This window comes from Fistularia commersonii, chromosome 16 (genome assembly GCF_037954325.1).
Source record: "Fistularia commersonii isolate RoL2024-O1a breed Wild chromosome 16, RoL_Fcom_v1.0, whole genome shotgun sequence".
Lineage (NCBI taxonomy): Eukaryota > Metazoa > Chordata > Actinopteri > Syngnathiformes > Fistulariidae > Fistularia > Fistularia commersonii.
The window spans coordinates 12768651-12787923 of NC_141299.1; the positions used below are offsets into that span (position 1 = coordinate 12768651).

The following is a 19273-nucleotide window of genomic DNA, read 5'->3' on the forward strand; positions in this document are numbered from 1 at the left end:
TTTTTTTAACCCTTAATATTTGTAGTGAAAGAAATTTAGGAAATCACATTAGTGGTTTATAAACTGGCATTTTGAGAGTCACAAAACAGTTCATATTAAAAAAATATTATAATGGATGATGAAACTGTGATAATAAGTGAAAGCACGTTAGGTGTAATTAATTGGATCCCCGTTTTTCACAATTTCAAAAATTGTATCTACGTAGAATAAAGCGTAAGAAATTCTTATTGAATTAAGTGTGATGAAGTGCAGAAACACTTCCCGCTGTGGCCAGAGGGTGACACCATGAGCTCCGTGAACACTGGTTGGAGACCGGAAGAAGAAATATCGTGACGTATGTAGACGTTCGTGTTGAGAATCACACGTGCTGTTTTCATGGACGTGTGTGTGGTTAGATTCTCCAGAATTTAACAATTTTTCAGCGGTCGTCAAGTGTAAATCCAAAACAACAAATATGGGGAAGAAACTAAAAGTCGGAAAGACCAGAAAAGATAAATTTTACCACTTGGCAAAGGAAACAGGTAACGTACAAGGACATCGACAGCTTATACTGATAGTAGCATTAGCATGCTAACCAGCGAACATCACAAGCCAAGGATTTCTGGGTGGCTGCAGACAAATAACACTGTCTTCCTCTTCAGGTTATCGGTCTCGTTCGTCATTCAAGCTTATCCAGCTTAATCGAAAATTCAACTTTCTACAGAAGGCACGGGCTGTGATCGACCTGTGTGCCGCTCCTGGTGGATGGTGAGCTGCTGCTTGATCGTTCTCGGCAATGTTGCAATTGTCTCATTTGAGACGCTAACATTTGATCAATATCTCAACACAGGTTGCAGGTAGCATCCAAGTTTATGCCTGTATCAAGTCTCGTTATTGGTGAGTGCACTGTAACATTAATCTGATTTAGTTGTAATAACTCTGTATGTATGGGAGGAAGTATCATATCCCATTGTAACTTCATTTTGTCATACAATAATTACTAAAATGTTTTGAAAGACATGGTATTCTTATATCAGGTGTTGACCTGGTGCCCATCAAGCCTATTCCCAATGTGGTGACCCTTCAAGAAGACATCACCACTGAGAAATGCAGACAGGTAGGTCTCAGCTGACCTGATAAATTCAATAAATCTGTAAGAAGTGATGCTGATGTTACATAGTAATCTGAAATCCATGTTGTTAGACACCCTAAATACTTGTTATCTTGAGCATCAAAAGTCGGTATCTCATATTCATTGCGCAGGCCCTGAGAAAGGAACTACAAACATGGAAGGTTGATGTTGTGTTAAATGATGGCGCTCCTAACGTGGGTGCCAACTGGCAGCATGATGCTTTCTCTCAAGGTAGGTGCCACCGAACTCCGAAATGTGTAGGGCTTGTGAAATTACGGGTTGCCACTGCTGATTTAATACACATGGAACGTAGCCCAAAACACAGTTGATGGTTACATTCTTTGTTTTGTTCTTTTTTGCCTCTAGTCTTGCAAAACGAATCAAAGACACCCTGATTGGCAAAGAAAATAGATCCTTTTTTCTCCCATTTGAAGCTCATGTTTCATCTTTTATTCTTTGTTACACACAGCTCACCTGACTCTCATGGCCCTGAAATTGGCTTGCGAGTTTTTGAACAAAGGCGGAACTTTTATCACCAAGATTTTTCGCTCCAAGGACTACCAGCCATTGCTCTGGATCTTCCAGCAGTTCTTCAAGAAGGTGCAGGCCACAAAGCCACAGGCATCCAGGAATGAGTCTGCTGAAATATTTGTTGTCTGCCAGGGTCAGTTTGATTTATTTTCAACACTTTGCCATTCCGTGAAGTCGGGCCTCCTTTCTATAAGTAATATCTAAATCCAGTATGTTCCATCCGTACCAGGTTTTGTTGCCCCAGACAAAATTGATGGGAAGTTTTTCGATCCAAAACATGCTTTCAAAGAGGTAGAGGTACAGGCCAAAACTGTGAAGGAGCTGATTCCTGACAAGAAACCAAAGGTACATACTTAATTCATAGCACTATATATTCATAGCACTATAACCTGACGAAACATTTTGTTGTGTTAAAAATGACACTTATTTTAATTTAGATTATAATTTTCATTGTTATCATGTCAGTTTCAACTATCCTATGAGGTCATGGTAATTCAAATGTTGATAATGTGACACAATATTATCTCTTCTGCCAATGTTTACTATGATGCACTGAAATATGTATATATTATATTCCAGGCAGAGGGATACGCTGATGGTGATCTGACACTTTTCCACAGTTTCACCGTCACAAGCTTTCTCAAAGCTGAAAACCCTGTTGACTTTCTGGGCAAAGCCAGTGAGGTGGGTTTCATTTACCTGTAATAGAATTTTAGCTAAATGCCTCAGTTAGAATTGTTTTGAGTTTTTCAGTTTTGTACACTGCATCCACAGCATTTTATTTTTCCACAATTTGTTGAGTTGCAACCTTTTTTCCAAATGGATTAAAATACAAAATTCTACACACAATACCCCAGAATGACAATGTGAAAATCATTTTTCTGGGATATATGCAAAATTATAAACAAAGTACAGTCATAAGGACTGTATAAAGAAAAGCTATACCGGTTGGAATTGGAAGATAATGGTATAATAAAAGATTATAGCAAGAATACCAAATCTATTGTGAACATTAGGCTAGACTAACTTTTCACAGACTGTAGTTTAACTTTTAGGCTACGGTAGGCTTACCCATTAGCTACTTCATCAGATTTACACATTGCATGACTGACAGGGAGACTTGTGCCAGTTTCAGGCTGCAACCAGATGTCTCACTCCGGCTGTCTTATTTGTTTTGTCCTTCTCTTTCTGTTACTTCTAGATTACTTTTGACAACCGAGACCTCGAGTCAAACAGAGCCACCACTGATGAGATAAAAGAATGTTGTCGTGACATCAAAGTCTTGGGCCGAAAGGAACTACGGTAGCCGTGTTCCCTTACCAAGGAGATGTTTCAGAGAAAAATACATACAATTTTTGCTTTATTTTTACTGTTTTTAGAATGTTTTGTGATTTGAACAAAGGTTAATGAACGTGCTATCTTTTGGCATTTAACCATCTAAAGTGCAAGAGTTTAGAAGACATGTTTTCTTAAATCATAAAAACTACACACTTAAATCGATATTGCAAAACTAAAAAGAATTGTTCAACCCAATATATGACTATCTGGATATTATGTATTTGTATGGTGAAAATTAAGTTGCCAAAACGGCTGACAATTAATTACAAAGAGCAAAAAAGCCATGACTTGTGGCATCATTTACCTCTTTTGTACAAACCCATTTTCAGTTTTAGCTTTATCTAGCTGTGATTTTTTTTTTTTCTTAAGCAAATCAAAAAATTAGATTGCATGTGAATGAAAATGACAGCAAATAAACTGAAACAAACAATTATAGCCACATTTCTAATTTAAAAAATCTGTCATCATTTTAACCAACCCAGCCTGCTGCTGAACTGGAGGACCAAGCTAAGGAGATATTATGCCAAGAAACTGAAGGAACAAGCCAAACAATTAGACCAAGAGATCAGGTAAAATCCACAGTAGTTAAAAACATCCTCTGCTAAATTGTCTCCTGGAGGCAGAATATCCCTACAGGGATGAAAAAAATCTGACGTTGTCTCTCCTTCTTAAGCTTAAGTTCTGATGAAGACGGGAGTAATTCAGAGGAGGAACCCAACAAGAAGAAGGCAGACGAGGAAGATGAGGAGGAAGAAATGGAGAAGAAACTGGCAGAGCTGAAAGCTGAGGAGGTTGCTGAGCTCAAACGGTACAAAAGTTGAATAGTGGCTTTAATCTTGGTTACCAGTAATTAAAAACAATCACTGAATAACTTATTTTGGTGAATAAAATTCACTACAAAATCTTGAATAGCAATATGCTAAAGATTTATTCAGAATCTTAGTAAAAAGTTAAATCAGCACAATGGAAGAAGACGGTCAGTACAAGGCAAAACAATTAATTCTTAAGTACAAGCATTTTTAAACTCTTACCTCTTAAATGTTGGACATTTTTTTGTGTTTGTGTCTGCTATACTCTGTATAGCAGAGTATATATACTAATTTCTCTAGTACTGCTTTCTCTTTTTAATTTTTATGGTATCACAGTAAGATTAGATAAATTTTATTGATCTCCATAGGGGAAATTCATTTATCACAGCAGTGTAACAGTAGAAAAGGAAAAATATGAAAATATAAACGGAAATAAATATGAATAGAAAGACAGAAGCAAGACAAAAAAAATCCATAAATAAATTGACAGCAGAAAAAAAAAGTCCACAAATAGACAGCAGAATATGGAACTGTAGCTCTATATTCTGTAGTTAACTTATCTTTGGAGTAGAAATTAAAATGCTGATGTTTTGTCCAATTTTTCTTCTACATCAGAAAGAAGAAGAAGCTGTTGAAAGAGAGAAGAAAGCAGAGGGAGAGGGTTGAACTGAAGATGGATCTACCTGGGATCTCTGTCGCAGACGCCAACGACACCTGCCTGTTCTCCCTTGCAGCCATCAAGAAGAAGGAGGTGAGGTTTCCCTGACCATCCAGAGAGAGCAACCGACTCTTTCCCCATTTAATCTGCTTTGCTGGTTTGGTTTCTAAAAAACAGGAACACAGCTTTCATGAGCACCAACCTTTTAATACACACTTGTCTGGCATGATGTCATTCACTGTAAATATACCTCCCTTCTATTTTCCTCTTATCTGCCAAATAGACCAAACCACAAATGTCAACTCTTCAGACTGCATTCCGCAAAGTATATTATGTCGTCATAGAAGTATATTTGATGCTAATTTTTCTTTTATTTCCTCAACCTATCAGGGCCTAGCTGATATAGCCAAGGGGGACATGCAGGCAGCAGATGATGTGGCTGGAGGGGAAGATGACCTCCATTTTTCAGAGGAGGAAGATGATGAAGCAGATGGAATTTCTCTGGCCTCTGATTTAGATGAAGAAGATTTGGAAGAGATTGAGCAGAGGCAGAATGAGCTGAAAAAGAAAGCAGCACCAAAGAAGTAGGTGGCTATTGGCATATCTCAGATTCTTATCAGATTGTTAGAACTACTGTTTAAATGTATCTTTTGTTAAATATGTAGTATGTTGTTGACTACTACAGTAATAATTGTTTCATGATATTTTAATCTGGATGTAGGCATGATTAGAATTCAGCTGCGATTGTGTTATTTTGGTGTAATTTACTTATGCTCCACAGGGTATCTTTTACCGAAGATGTGAAAGAAGAGAGTGAAGCAGACAAGAATGGCTTGCTCGTTGAGTTGGAAGGAAAGGATGAGAAAAAGGAGAGAGAGGCCAACTTATGGTTCAGCAAGGTCTGTCCGTGTGTCCCCAATGTGCAACACATCTAAATACAAATTGTTCACATTTTTATATCTGTATACAACTGATTATACTACATTTTGAAAATTATGATTATCGAAATAATGTCCGCAGAAGTGATTTGCATCATTGCTTACACTATTGAAATAAGTTTTGACTTGTTGCTTTTGTTCCTGCCTGCATTTTGATCTATAGGGCATCTTCTCTGAGATTGACCTTGAAGGAGATGTAGAAAGTGAGCTCAGACAGATTCAGTGGCTTCAAAATAATAAATCAGGTACTCAGAAAGATTCAAAAATAGACTTCTCATCTATATATGTGTGTGTTACACATTAATGGCATGTTGTAGTATCACCCCCATCTCAGATTGAAAAATGACATTGATGCTTATTACAGAAAAAGGAAAGAAGAGAAAAGCTGCGTTAGTAGAAAAGGAAGAGGAGAAGGAAGAGGAAGAGGCTGGACCTTCACGAGAGGCTGAAGAATCCAGTGACTCAGATGACAGCAGCGATGATGAAAAGTAACAAAAGAAAAAGAAACTTGATACAGTTTGAAATAATTAAGGTTATGGTCCACTAATGAACAACTAAACCGATCCTTCTGTACTGTATACTTCATTTCAGAGATATAGCCAAGATGAAAGCAGGAGGCGCTGGTGGGTTGTCTGTGGAGGCAGATGATGACGACGACTTCCAGGTTGTTCCTGTAGAAAGCACAAGTGAGAACCAAAAATATATATTTGGCTGAGAAGTATTAACCCGTTCTAGTTTTCTAATGTTTCTATTTTTCTGTCAAATCTGCAGAACATCCTCAACTGCTGTGCTCATTTGTTTGCCATCATTATTTTTATGTCATGTTTCCTCAAATGACTGACTTTTGTTCTAAAAAAACAAAAAAGATAAGAAACAAAATAAATATTTCTCAAACTGATTTCCCCTGGAGTAAAGAGGTTATTAAATGTTATAGAAAACAAATGGAAACATGTCACTACCTGTAAAATTAAAAACAAAAGATGCATGCTAAAAAACAATCAAATATTTGGTTTAGCTTTCTGTTGTTTTTGTAACTGTTTGAATATTTGTATTTTGTGCCTCCCAGGTAAAAAAGCCAGGATCCTGGATGCAGAGGGTCTTGCCCTGGGTTGCCAGATTGCAACGTCAAAGAAGAGGACAAGAGACCTGGTGGATGGCTCATTTCACAGGTAAGTGTATGGGCAGCAAGTTTTCTGAGTTTTAAATGGCAAGCAGGACCAGGGGCTACTTTAATGACATCTTAAATCTTTTTTTTATATGCATTATTCCAGTCTATCACCACCTGTTTGGCTCGATAATATTTCTCTCAAAACACCAGGCAGTCACTCTTTGACACTTAGACTTTGGTGCACACAAAGCAAGATCATCTTCTCTGTAGATGTGCTTGCAGGTTTAGTATTTTTGCCAATGTCCTACATTTAAAAAAAACAAAACAAAAAAAAAACATTGCCAACTTGCTATACAATTCCTTCAGAAGCTGTGTGAGCAAGCACACCACAACAACTCCAACATATAATGAATTGTATCCATAATTTCTACAAAAGTTGATTCATAAGAGCTTTTTGTCCTACAGGTTTACTTCATCTGAGGAGATGTGGGAAGTACCTGAGTGGTTCCTAGATGATGAGCGCAAACACAGAAAGAAGCCCGTGCCAGTCACAAAGGAGATGGTAGAGGAGTACAAACAGAAGTGGAAAGAAATTGATGCCCGACCTATCAAAAAAGTTGCTGAAGCAAAAGCCAGGAAGAAGAGGAGGGTAAGACATTTTTAAGAGCAGCGTTCAGCTTTTGCAGTCACTTGAAAAGCATTTTTGAATGGGTCATAGTAATAGGTTTATTTGGTTTGTACCTGTGACTTTCAGATGTTGAAGAAGACAGAACAGGCTAAGAAGAAAGCAGAGGCAGTTGTCAATACAGTTGACATCTCTGAAAGAGAGAAAATGGCCCAGCTGAAGAGGTATGATGTTAGACCTGCACATTGGAGCCTGTATGTCATTTGTGATAGAAGAAATTTTGAAAAGAATTTTGTATCTGGACTACCACTTTGTACTGCTTAATGGTACAATATGGATTCCGCTGCCTCATTTGCGCCATCTCTTGTCTATACAAACACAAGCATGAAACTGAAATATTAGAATTCTATTAGATAAAAAAAGTTATCAATTGGTATTTAGTGAATTTCATACACACTAAAATGTCATTTTGTTTTTTCTTTTTCCTCTTGTCAGTATCTACAAAAAAGCAGGCTTGGGCAAGGAGAAGAGAGAAGTAACATATGTTGTGGCCAAAAAGGGAGCCGGGAAGAAAGTAAAACGGCCCCCTGGTGTCAAGGGAGTGTTCAAGGTGGTGGACGGTCGCATGAAGAAAGACATGCGTGGGATGCAAAGGAAAGAGCATGTTAAAGGGGGCAAAGGAAAAAGACAACAGTCAAAGGGTGGCAAAGGAGGTGCAACAAAAGGTAAAGGGCGAAAAGGAAAATGAAATAGAATATAACACATGCAGTCGAGGCACTAATTGAACACCGGTTGGCCTCAAACTGTTGGAGAGTTGATGATTAAACTTTCTTAGCATAGAAGCCCCAGTTAAGGGGTCATCTATCATGGACATCAATGAACTATGGGTACCTGACATTGAGGTCATCTTTTGCAAAACTGGTGTGGATTTGTCCATACATTGCTGAAGATGTGCTTGATTCTCCTCCACACTGATGAGTAATTTTGACGGGACTCTTGAGTCCAGTGTACTGTTTGTTTATTCAGTCTGTAAATACTATATACTCTTTTCAATAAATACGGTTTTCCAAAAGTGGTTTGTGGGATCATTTATTAAGAGGTCCCCTCTGGATTTCTGAAGGTGTCGACTCAGTTGATCCTTATGGCAATTGTTGATCAGGACTACAAAGATAAGGGTTAGGGTCAAAGGTATAGTTTTAGTATTGGGGGATCCCTGCGCTAGATGATTGACAATAGCTTTAAAAGGTTAAAAAGAATCATGGTCCTTGGGGTTATGTTTAGATAAGAGGGTCATAACCACCATTTCCAAAGTGGTGATCCTCAAAATAATTTAAAGAACCATATGAGAGAGAAATTCAATCTACCCTCCCCCTACATTGTCTTGGCACAACTTTTCCCCTCAAGTTTATCTTACTAATTTTGAGGCTTAGGCTCAGTATTAGGGTTTGGAACTAGGGTTCGATTCAGGCAAGGGCCACCGGCAGCGGGGCCATCTCGGTGCTTAAGTGGTAGAATTACACTTTTTAAAAATTAAAAAAAAAGTAGTATTTTTGTGTTAGAATTTAGTTTAGGGGAGGCTGTCCATCGGTCAGTCACAAGATTGTGCTACCTTAACTTGCAGGATTACATTAGTTTTGAGGCATTAAAAAAAAAATCAAAGACATAGGTTTGGGTTTCAGTCAGTTTTATGGTTTGGGGTTACGGTTGACTTTCCATTGACACCAGCTCCAAGTTTTTGCCCCTTAAAATCTCGTAATAATAATAATAATGATAATAATAATAGTATTAATAATGGGGATAGGCTTGATTGGGGCTTGTTTTGGTTGGTGTGGCCTTCCCTTTTTTACCAGTCTGTTTTGTGGCGCTATAACGCGGGGTAGTGACGGAGCAGTGTCGCTGAAAGCCACAGGGGCAGTGTTCAGTTGAATCTCGAAACCGTGAAAAAAAACCGTGGAGCACTTTGTCAAGAGGCCTTGTTTTTTCCCCCTGATCGTGGATTAACGTTCGAGTGACAGTTGTGCTGCGTCTGAGCGCCTATTCCAACGCGAAGAGTATGACGGCAGCATGACACCGTTCGGATCTATTTTCATCTGTACGCGGAGCACAGTGAGCCTGCTCATGCTAGCTCAACAGCCAAGTGGCAATTGTCGATTATATATGTCCATGTTGTGAATAAAATAGCTTCAGAGGTATTAGTTATTCACTTCAAGGTGGTCCAACCTTTGCATATTTCTGCAACAGACTATTTGGTTTCACTTTGTTGGCGTTCTACCGAATGAAGCGGCCGTCTAGCCTCCAAGCTAGGTCAACTGGACTTGAAAAGGATAAAGAATGACCCCCATATCAGTCTGGTTGTGCCTCATCCTCCCGGTGTGCCGCCTGTCGCCGGTCACTGCGCAGCTGGGTGACGACGACTGGGTCGACCCTTACGATATGCTCAACTACGACCCAACCGCCAAATCCATGAAGAAGCCTGCAGAAATTGAGGTGTTTCTGTCGCCCACCCCTGTCACCGGAATTTAAAGAAGTTCGTAACGGCTGTCGACGGGTTTTGATAACGATATCTTTCTGCCTCGCAGCCGACAAGCTACCAGAATGTCCCGACAAGGAGAAGACAACCCGGTCACTACTCCAACCTGGAGGAGCTGACCGCCTGCAAGGCACAAGCGGCGGCCCTACGGACGCAGGTTACTGTTTAATGTCGCGTTGAGGAAAAACAGCACAGTTCACCTATCCTTACATGCAAATTGAAATCAGATTATTGACCGAATTCAGGTATCCGTCACGATTTGCTGTGGTTGAAATGATCTGAACTTCGGTTCGATATTAAACAGAATAGATTAGTGAATATCTTGCGTAGAAAGATATTTATCTAGACGACCGGGGTTTCCCTTATATAATTTTAATAAAGGTTCATACACGATACATAGACAACAAGGTTTACTGATGACATCCTGATCCACTTCTTCATTACACACTCTACCAACGAGTGCGCGTCAGGTTCAAAATACGGTATGTCATACGTCTCTTCTTTTTAGTTATCCAGACGAACTCCTTCGTTTATAATTTTCTTCCCCGTTCGGCTGTTCCCTTCAGGGGTCGCCACAGCTACGCACTTGCCTCTTATCATCAAAACTCCCATTATCCTTGCCTATAACATCAAGTTTAAATGTTGGTGTTGCTGTCACATAATAGCTAAAGCGAATAACTTACCTCTTGATTGACACTTTTTAATGTCTTGTTACAGAAAAGTGCAACTTGCTTAAGAACTAGATGCTTAAAAATGAATTTAGGTTATAGGTGAGAGTGTATAGTTTATATTATATTATTATATCTATGTATATTGTAGACAATTGCTTATTTACATGATACATATAGTTTTAAATGTAACATTACTAAAAAGGGATTATAGTTAAACACTCAAGAATAATAGGTGATGAAGAGGTGCAGAATATCCTCAGATGCGAGAATGGCAATTGGTCCGTACTTCAATGGACATGTTGGTGCAGGTAGTAGAGGTGATGAAGAAGTTATGGGCAGATTTGGTGTCCAGTATGGTCACTTCTGACCTCCTCTGACTACTGGTACTTCAGATCTTCAGTGACTGAATTGCACTTCTTGTAAGTAACTTTGGATAAAAGTGTCTGCTAAATGACTGATGTAATGCAATGCAAAGTGGAGATGGTGGTAGACTTTGCAAAAAAGATGGGAATGGCTGCAATGAACACTTTTTTTCCTGAAAAGACAGAAAAATGGGGTAACTTATAAGAGTGGAGGTAGGAGAACGCAGGTAGACTACATCTTGTATAGACAAGGTAATCAGAAAGAGATCAGTGATGGCAAATTAGTGGTTGGAGGGAGTGTAGCCAGACAGCATAGGATGATGGTTTGTTGGATGACTCTGGTGACAAGGAAGATCAAGAGGACAAAGGCAGAGCAGAGGACAAAGTGGAGGAAGCTGAAAAGGGAGGAGTGTTTTGTATGGTTTTCAGGAAGGAGTTGAGAAAGGCTCTGGGTGGTCCGGGAGAGCTTCCAGATGACTGGACAACTACAGCTAATATGACGAACTGGTAGGAGAGAACTTGGTATGTTGTCTGGAAGGAAATCAGATAAAGAGACTTGGTGGTGGATTGAGGACGTGCAGGAGTATATACAGAGAAAGCAGTAGGCAAAGAAGAAGTAGGATACTGAGGGGTCTGAAGATCTTAAATGCTTTACATTTTTTTTCAGATTGAGGATCAAAAGAAGAAAAATAGGCTCATTTCGCAGCAGCCAACATGCAATCCAGTGTTCAGACGATTCTTAAGCAGGCTCCTGAAGGACATACAAAGAGTCGGCACGGTATGTTCCTGATTCAGGATTGTGATGAATAATTGATTTCAGGGTATGACAACTCATCTTCCTCTATTGTTGTATTCCACACATGCCTGGTGATAATCCCCTTGATTAAATTGCAAAACCCTGTATTTCAATTTTATATGAGATCTTATAGCTGCATTTATCTTTATCAAGAATAGTTTTGTCCAATATTGAAACAGGACTAGGAGTGTACGTGGCAAAAAATGACATGTACAAAACATGTACATGACAACGCCTTCTAATTCACGTATTAATTTTTGTCCAGCCCAGTGATTCTGCCGACACTCTCTTTGATGCCAAGATCAAACTGTCCAAACAATCCATGGCAGAGATTCAGAAACTTCTTGAAGGGGAAGACAGCTGGAGGACAGGAGCTCTGGATGATGCTATCAGCCAGATACTTGTGGATATTCAACCACATGACAGTGACCACTGGAAGTGGCATTTTGAAGACACATTTGGTGTGGAGCTAGACACACTTCTAAAAGTAAGGTCATTTAATCAATGTTAAGTCTCAGTTAATGAATTATTAAAAATGTCTGTCATGCTGTGTCTCAAGAAACAATAGAAACTTCATGATTTAGAAAAACATTTAATAAAAAGCTGCTGTCTTGTATGTGCATTGAATTTATGTCTTTCCAACTTCTGTCTGCTTGTTTACCAGGTAGGATTTTTCATTTTGATAATAATGGCTATCATCAGCACTCAGCTGTGGTCAACGGTTTCCTGGTTTGTGCAGTTCCATAGATTATTTGCCATCTGCTTCCTTGTAAGCATTGTATGGAACTGGTTCTATCTCTACAAGGTGAATAGGAGAGTGCTTCCACTTTTGCCTACATTTTTTCAGTGCCTAATTTAGTCAGACACTTGTGTGTAATATCATTTATCATTGCTAGATTGCCTTTGCCGAGCACCAAAATAATATTGTGAAGATGGACAGTGTGAATGAAAAGTGCACCGGAGTCAAGAAAATTGACTGGAGGGATAGTTTAAAAGGTAAGCCAATAAGTATCAGCTGCGATTTTTTTCATCCAAAGTATCTATTTGTGATAAATTGGCTTCAATCATATGTTATCTTTCATGATTTTCTACTATACAACAGTGACAATGATGACAGTTTTAAAACTCATGGAGTTGCTTAATTATTGAGCCTACAAACTTTGAAGTCTATCTCAAATCCTATTTTATGGTGGGTTTTTTTGGCAGGGATAGTACTTTTAAGATTTTCTTAAAGGTCCTCTTTCCCCCATTTTCTGTCATACAACGTTCAACATTGATTTGTCTGTTGAATTCAAATCAAGAACAGTTTTGTTAATTTAAAGAATAAAAAATGCTTGTGATGGATTTTATCCTCAAAGAATGTACACATTCACAACAACATTATAGATAAATTTGAACACAAAAGATTTTAACATTTACAAACTTAGCCCATACTTTAAAATCCTAGTCTGGATGACCATGCAGAAATTCAACTTGAAAATCCAGTACAAGATCACCCTTTCATTTTTTTCAGAATGAGAAAGAAAAAAAATCCTCTGTTAAAAAGGTGCAGTTCTGCTACGTTCAATTTAATTTTAGGAGTCACAAGAAAAGATAGAAATATTTAGGAGCTGTTGATTAGTCTTGTTCAGTCAGGTCAATGGGATGTCCTATCCAGGTGCGAAACCTGTAGATGCCTGTAGAGACAGTAGATGCAGGGTGGAGGTTAGTGATCTAGGTAAAGTGTTAGATGACTGATCCGTGGCTGACAAGTCAGGTTTGAAGTTTAAGAGGTTAAACTGATCACACTACTTTGCTTTGCCATACAAGCATGTTGACCCACTTGTGCTGTAATGCAGTGGCCCTCTGCTCTGGCAGTGATGCAGTGAAACTGGAGTGCCAAGATACTCTAAATGAGTAAATAATATTTAAATGAAAAAGTCAAACCTGTTCATAGAGGATACACATGACTAAATTGTCATCTACGATTGTTGAAAAATACACCAGCTATGAATAGGATTCTTTTGACCCCACACTCTGATTTTTTACTTATTTTTTCCTCTGGCAGAGTGGTTCAGAAGCACATGGACTCTACAGGATGACCCATGCTTGAGATACTATGAGGTCCTCATGGTCAACCCTATTCTATTGGTGCCTCCTACCAAGGTAGGGTGGGCCGAGGTCATCATTTTAAACAACTGGGCTATGTTGCTATGCTTTAAATATTTTCATTTATCCCATCCTTTACAGATTTATCTCTGATATTGAAATTAGTACAGTCACTCCTCACTTAACGACATACTCGGTTAACGACAACTCAGACTTACGTCAGGCCTTACGACTTTGACCAATCTTCATTTAACGGAACTTCTCGAAGTTGCGACGTCAACGTATATGCACTGAGTACAGTGGCTGCGCAGTCGAGAGTGTAAGTGTACCCAAATATAACTGTGTACGATAAGATAATATAACATGAAAATTTTAAACAAGGTACAAGATACAAGCGAAAAGTAAAAAGATTAGCACCTAGATTCGGTTGTGTGTATAAACTGAAAAATCTGATTGTTTACGTTTTGGAAGCAGTCGATAACATTTTTGAGGGAGCATGAGCCCGGTACAGGTATAAGAAAGGAAGAGGTATACCAGTTTGAATTGGAAGATAATAGTATAATCAAAGGTCTATAGCAATAACACTAACTCTATTGTCAACATTAGTCAAGGCTAACTTGAAACTTTTACCAACAATAGGTTAACTTTTAGGCTAGCCTAACATAAGGCTATATGGTATACTTCGCTTAACAACGTGGTCGTTGGAACGGATCATCGTCGATCATCAAGCGAGGAGTGACTATTTTTATTATCTTGACAAGTGTGAATATGGTGTATGTAAGTTGCATTTTAAACTTTATCTCTTTTTAGGCAATCTCTGTAACTATTACCACCTTCATCACTGAACCGCTGAAACATTTTGGCCAAGGAATCAGTGAGTTTCTTCGAGCCCTCCTCAAAGACCTGCCAGTCACCCTGCAGATCCCTGTTCTCCTTGCAATTGTGCTCTCCATTGTGGTAAAGACCTTTGATACAATCTCACTGGCACTTGTCACTTTTCCTCAATCTTAGCAGTTTTGGACCTGGGCCCCTTCCAGTGTAAGAAAAACATGATAGTGACAGCGATAGAAGTAATTTTACTGAGCTTTCCGGTCACAGGGAGAAGAAAACTTATGAGCATTCTTTCCACTTTCAGTTCAGTTCAGATTAATGGAGCTGACAATAAAGAAAAACACAGGGGATAAATTCACCAAACCTGTCCTTACAGGTTTGGTATATTATGCCCCCAAACAGGTTAAGCTTTGCCTCGACGCCTTTACACTTCCGTTACACTTCCTCCAGTGTCTTAGTCAGTTCTGCATCCAATGTATGCCATTTCTCTGTGTTTGATTTTGACAATTTGATATAGTTCTTTCTTGCTACCTCCTTAGTCTCTGCTTATGGTTCTGTTCTGTTCTGTGTGAGGTGGTGGGGACTGAGTTTTGGTGCCCACGCAGGGGCCCTGCCTCCACCAGGGGGGCTTCTTCCTGTGTGCCTTGAGCAACATTGCAATCAGTGTTTCCCCAGTTGTAATTGGTTCCAAGTCCTTTTGCTTTTCCTTGAGTTTGAGAACATCATCAATTTGGTTTTGTCAGAATTTCAATCAAGCTTTATAGAGAAGTATACACTTGTTGTTTATGCTGATGACGTTGTCATTGCCATAAAAAATGGAATTTTGGCCAGGGAGACATTAAGAGGTGACATCATAGATGTAAATAATCCAGGGAGTGGTCTTGGACTGACTGAGAAAATTTAATTGCTAGATGGAGTGAATCGGAACCAAGCCCGTCTGCTTGCAACCACCAGAGGATATGAACAGTGGTTTTCATGTTGACTCTCACAGGTGTGCATGTATGGAGGTGTTCAAGCAGCCTTCCAGTATGGTATCACTGCACCTTTTCGCCGCCATAGAAGGGATCAACACCCCAGAGACACTCCTGAGCTTGAACCACACCAACGTCGCCGTGAAAGGATCAATTACTATGATCATCCAGCAGGAGGGGATGCACCACAGCAGAGGCACAACAGGGCTTTACTACACCAAAACAGGAACAACACTGATGCTGATTCAACTCAGCCTCAGAATAATTTGATAGAAGAAGTGGGCAGAGAGGGGACTGTGTTTTTAGTTCGACATGTTCGACAGTCTTCTCAAAGTGAAAACACAGACCAAATTCAGGTGAGTTAATTTTAAAATAGAAATCTGTTTATTTTACTGAGACTCAGTGTAGTGAATTTCCAAATGACCTATTAACTGATGTATGACCTAAACAAAATCAAAAACAAAAAACAAGTGACATTGTACAACATACTACCTTTTCAACTTCAAAAAATCTGCCAAGGAAAGCTTTTTCAACACCTTTTTATTCACAAGATGAAGTTCAAAGTTTTATCTCATTAATATTTATGTGACAAAATAAAAATTAAAAGTTTACAAGCTGCTCAAAACTGTCATGCAAAATGTTAGATGCAAATGTTACATGCAAAATCGATAGTTTGTGAAATATATGATGCTGATTTTTCCCTGTCTCTAGCTATTGTTCTGAAATGTCTATATTATATTCCGAATTACAAATGCTGCATGATATATGACATATACTGAATTTCAGTAAAATACCACATGAAGTCCATTTCCCATGAGGATTTGATACCATATGTATTCCATTACTATTATGATTTTTGTTTTGTAAATGCAAAAATGAAAGTTACAGTAATATGTTATTTTATATAGTACAAAATTAGTCAAATGCATATTTGTAATGAACCTGCAGCAGTTTTGTGTGATATACAGTAATTCTGATGTGTATCCCCATCCACAGGACTTGGAAACCTCATCTGAAGGAACAGATTCGCCTGTCTTACTGACAGAAAGTGAAACGGTTGGAATTCCCATTTTCTTTTGTGTTTGGTAACTCATAAGATCTTTAAGTAGCAGCCACACTGGTTTAATGGTTTACACAGTTTAAAAAATGTATTACAGGATGAAGGGTTTACTGCCCACTGACACTGAACTGTTTCAGCTGCAGTTGAGGAGGGGTGGATAACTAAAGCCCATTCTACAGTCAAGGGGGAAAACTACTGCATATTAAAAAAAAGGCAAACATGAAGTAAAAGGTAGTCATGGATGTGGCACCTTCTTAATACAGCAATGGATTGTTTTGTGTAAATTATTTCCTTGTAGGCTCGCATAGACCACATGAAATGAGGGTCTTGAACTTAAAAACATATGGATTAGATGTATTTGTGAATCATTGCTGGTGAGAACCATGTTTTGTTGGGTCTAGTCGTCATGCACATTTCAATTTTCCACTCACAATTTCACTTGTTTAATTGAAAAACCCCGGGATATGAATCTTATGAGAACGTTTCCAATTAGTGACTAAAATTTGCAGAGAAGAAACAAGAAAATTAGTTAAATTACTGTATATTTTTCTTTTCTGACTTCAGTTTTTAAATTTCAAGTTGAGATCAGGAAAGGACTTGCTCATTTTTAAATGTTGATACATATATTCCTTTCACTAGCTGTTCGTGCATGACATCACAGCTCCCCTTCGCCGCCGTCGAAAGGATCGACTTCCTCCAGACCTGACTAATCACCATGACACTGCAACAGGAGGGGATACATCACAGCACAGACCCATCAGGACAGCTCCAGCCCAAACCCAAAAGAATACTGGTGTTGTGTCAACTCAGCTGAACACTCAATCTTTGATAGATGAAGTGGGCAGACACGGGGCCATAGCAACACCTCAGCCTGTCAGAAATCACCCCCCACAAAGACAACCAAAAGACCAAGTTCAGGCAAGTTAATTTTAAATGTTAAATCAAGCTATTCTCACTTCCATACGACTTTTTACTGGTATATTTAACAATTAACTTGTATTTGTTATAGCACTTGAACAAATAGGATGGTGACATATTCTTGTTAGAATATATATTCTGACCGATTTTCATTATAATAATGACACTATAGCATAGTAGTAGGCATTGGTCCATTGTAGTCTGTTTGGTTTGATTCTGACTGGGGCCTTTCTATGTGTAATCTGCACGTTCTCCCTGTGCCAGTTTGGATTTCCTCCAGGTTGTCTGTTTTTTTTCCTCACGCAATCCAAAACCACGCTGTAGGTTAATAGAAGACTCTAAATTGCCCATAAGTGTAAATGGCTTTACATTTTTCTGTTGGATAGACCAGTGTTTCCCAAACACTGTGCCGTGGCACATTCATGTTCCGTGAGAGATCATTAGGTGTGCTGTGGAAAAATACCCACTTTCACCTGATTGGTCCATAAATTATTTATTCAACACAAATAATGTGTCTTCATACGTCTATGTATGTGGGCAGCATGCAGTGACAGGCAGAACAATTAGATGTTCTTCCACTAGATGGCAACAAGTGGTCAATGAACCTGTGTACATTTGGTGGCGTGCCTGGTGATCATTCAAATGTAAAATATGTGCGGTGGCTCAGAAAAGGTTGGGAAACACTGGGGTAGACACATACATGTTAAGCTTAAGATTACAAAGGAACTTCCAAAATACATTTTACTTTGAATTTTCAGTATGTTTTGAGTAATATTTTTCTGATGTGCACCCCTCGCTGCAGGGCCTGAGGACCTTGGATCGAGACACTGCTTCCTCTCTCTCACAGACAAATGAAACCATACCTGTTCAGGAGACATCACCAACTGTGGAATAGGGAGACTATGATTGTCAAGGCGGGCATAACAGCAGAATTGTTGTTTCCCTGGTTTGCTGAGGTGTTGCTTTCCAAATCTACTCCGCCCTGACATACTGACTTGTCCCTGCTGTGCTTTTTAAGTGATATTTTGAAAGGACACTTGAAAGGAGACATATATATACTTGTGAGATTCAGTATTTTTGAATTAACTGCTGTGGGTCATCTCTTCTTTTTAATTTAACCAGACCACCTGATTGACTGGCTCAGTCAAGCAGGTATCATGATTGAAGCAGCACATTAGTTTTTCTTAATGTTAATGTTTGCCAAAAGGTTTACATTTGTCCTAATTTGAAGGGATTTTATATTTACTCTATGATCTGCTATTTTTGTAAAACCTAAATGACAGTGAAGCTGCACTTTTTATATAAAAGATGCGCATGTGATTCATTACGGAGTTCAAATTACTGTAGTTTGTTTGAAAGCACAAAAGTTTGCAACTGAAACAAAATGTCTGCATCTTTAAGTTTTTTGTTGTTTCAATACCTTTATGTAGGTGTAAGAGAAGGACACATCTGTATTTTTTTTTTAGTTTAAGATCACTGAATTTGAAGTCAAGGACTTGTATTCAAACCTGCAGATCAGAGGGCATATATTAGAGGCTACCTAAATTTGGCAGCTCAGAATCATGAATTCCCCCAGTTTTATAAAAGCTGTAACAGATGCTTGCAAGTGCACTCTTAAAGAACAATGTAACTACATCAATGAAAATGGATGTATACTTACATTTTATATTTCTGGAGCATCTCTTGAGAAGGACGGGTAATCCAGGTTCATGTTGAACTTTGGACAAAACCACCAGAGAATCACTAAATAAAAACTGTTTTATTGATCACCAATTCCACGTGTATTCATTTAAATGTGTGACCCCCTCCCTCTGGGTATAATCTCCGTTTTTTTTAAAGAAATAAAGTGCATTTAAACTCAGTTCCCCTCCTCTCCTGACGTAGATAGTTAACCTGTCTGACACCTGAAAGTCATTCGCTGATTGGCT

General features: G+C 38.7%; 2 protein-coding genes across 2 annotated transcripts; both read left to right on the forward strand.

Moving 5' to 3' along the window:
• The first annotated feature begins 331 nt into the window (after nt 1–331).
• ftsj3 (FtsJ RNA 2'-O-methyltransferase 3) lies at nt 332–8190 on the forward strand. Its single transcript, XM_086162473.1, has 21 exons — nt 332–521; nt 642–747; nt 830–876; nt 1017–1096; nt 1243–1342; nt 1581–1775; nt 1872–1987; nt 2222–2326; nt 2844–2944; nt 3463–3549; nt 3654–3788; nt 4405–4540; nt 4838–5031; nt 5229–5346; nt 5549–5630; nt 5750–5873; nt 5977–6071; nt 6452–6554; nt 6959–7142; nt 7248–7342; nt 7614–8190. The coding sequence occupies exons 1-21, from the start codon at nt 455–457 to the stop codon at nt 7864–7866; spliced, it is 2523 nt and encodes an 840-aa protein (XP_086018599.1). The 5' UTR covers nt 332–454; the 3' UTR covers nt 7867–8190.
• Nucleotides 8191–9007: 817 nt separating this feature from the next.
• Nucleotides 9008–19118, forward strand: clcc1 (chloride channel CLIC-like 1). Its single transcript, XM_086162474.1, has 12 exons — nt 9008–9605; nt 9698–9805; nt 11349–11459; nt 11743–11964; nt 12142–12282; nt 12374–12473; nt 13525–13622; nt 14376–14522; nt 15388–15723; nt 16364–16423; nt 17067–17345; nt 18148–19118. The coding sequence occupies exons 1-12, from the start codon at nt 9450–9452 to the stop codon at nt 18238–18240; spliced, it is 1851 nt and encodes a 616-aa protein (XP_086018600.1). The 5' UTR covers nt 9008–9449; the 3' UTR covers nt 18241–19118.
• Nucleotides 19119–19273: the final 155 nt, after the last annotated feature.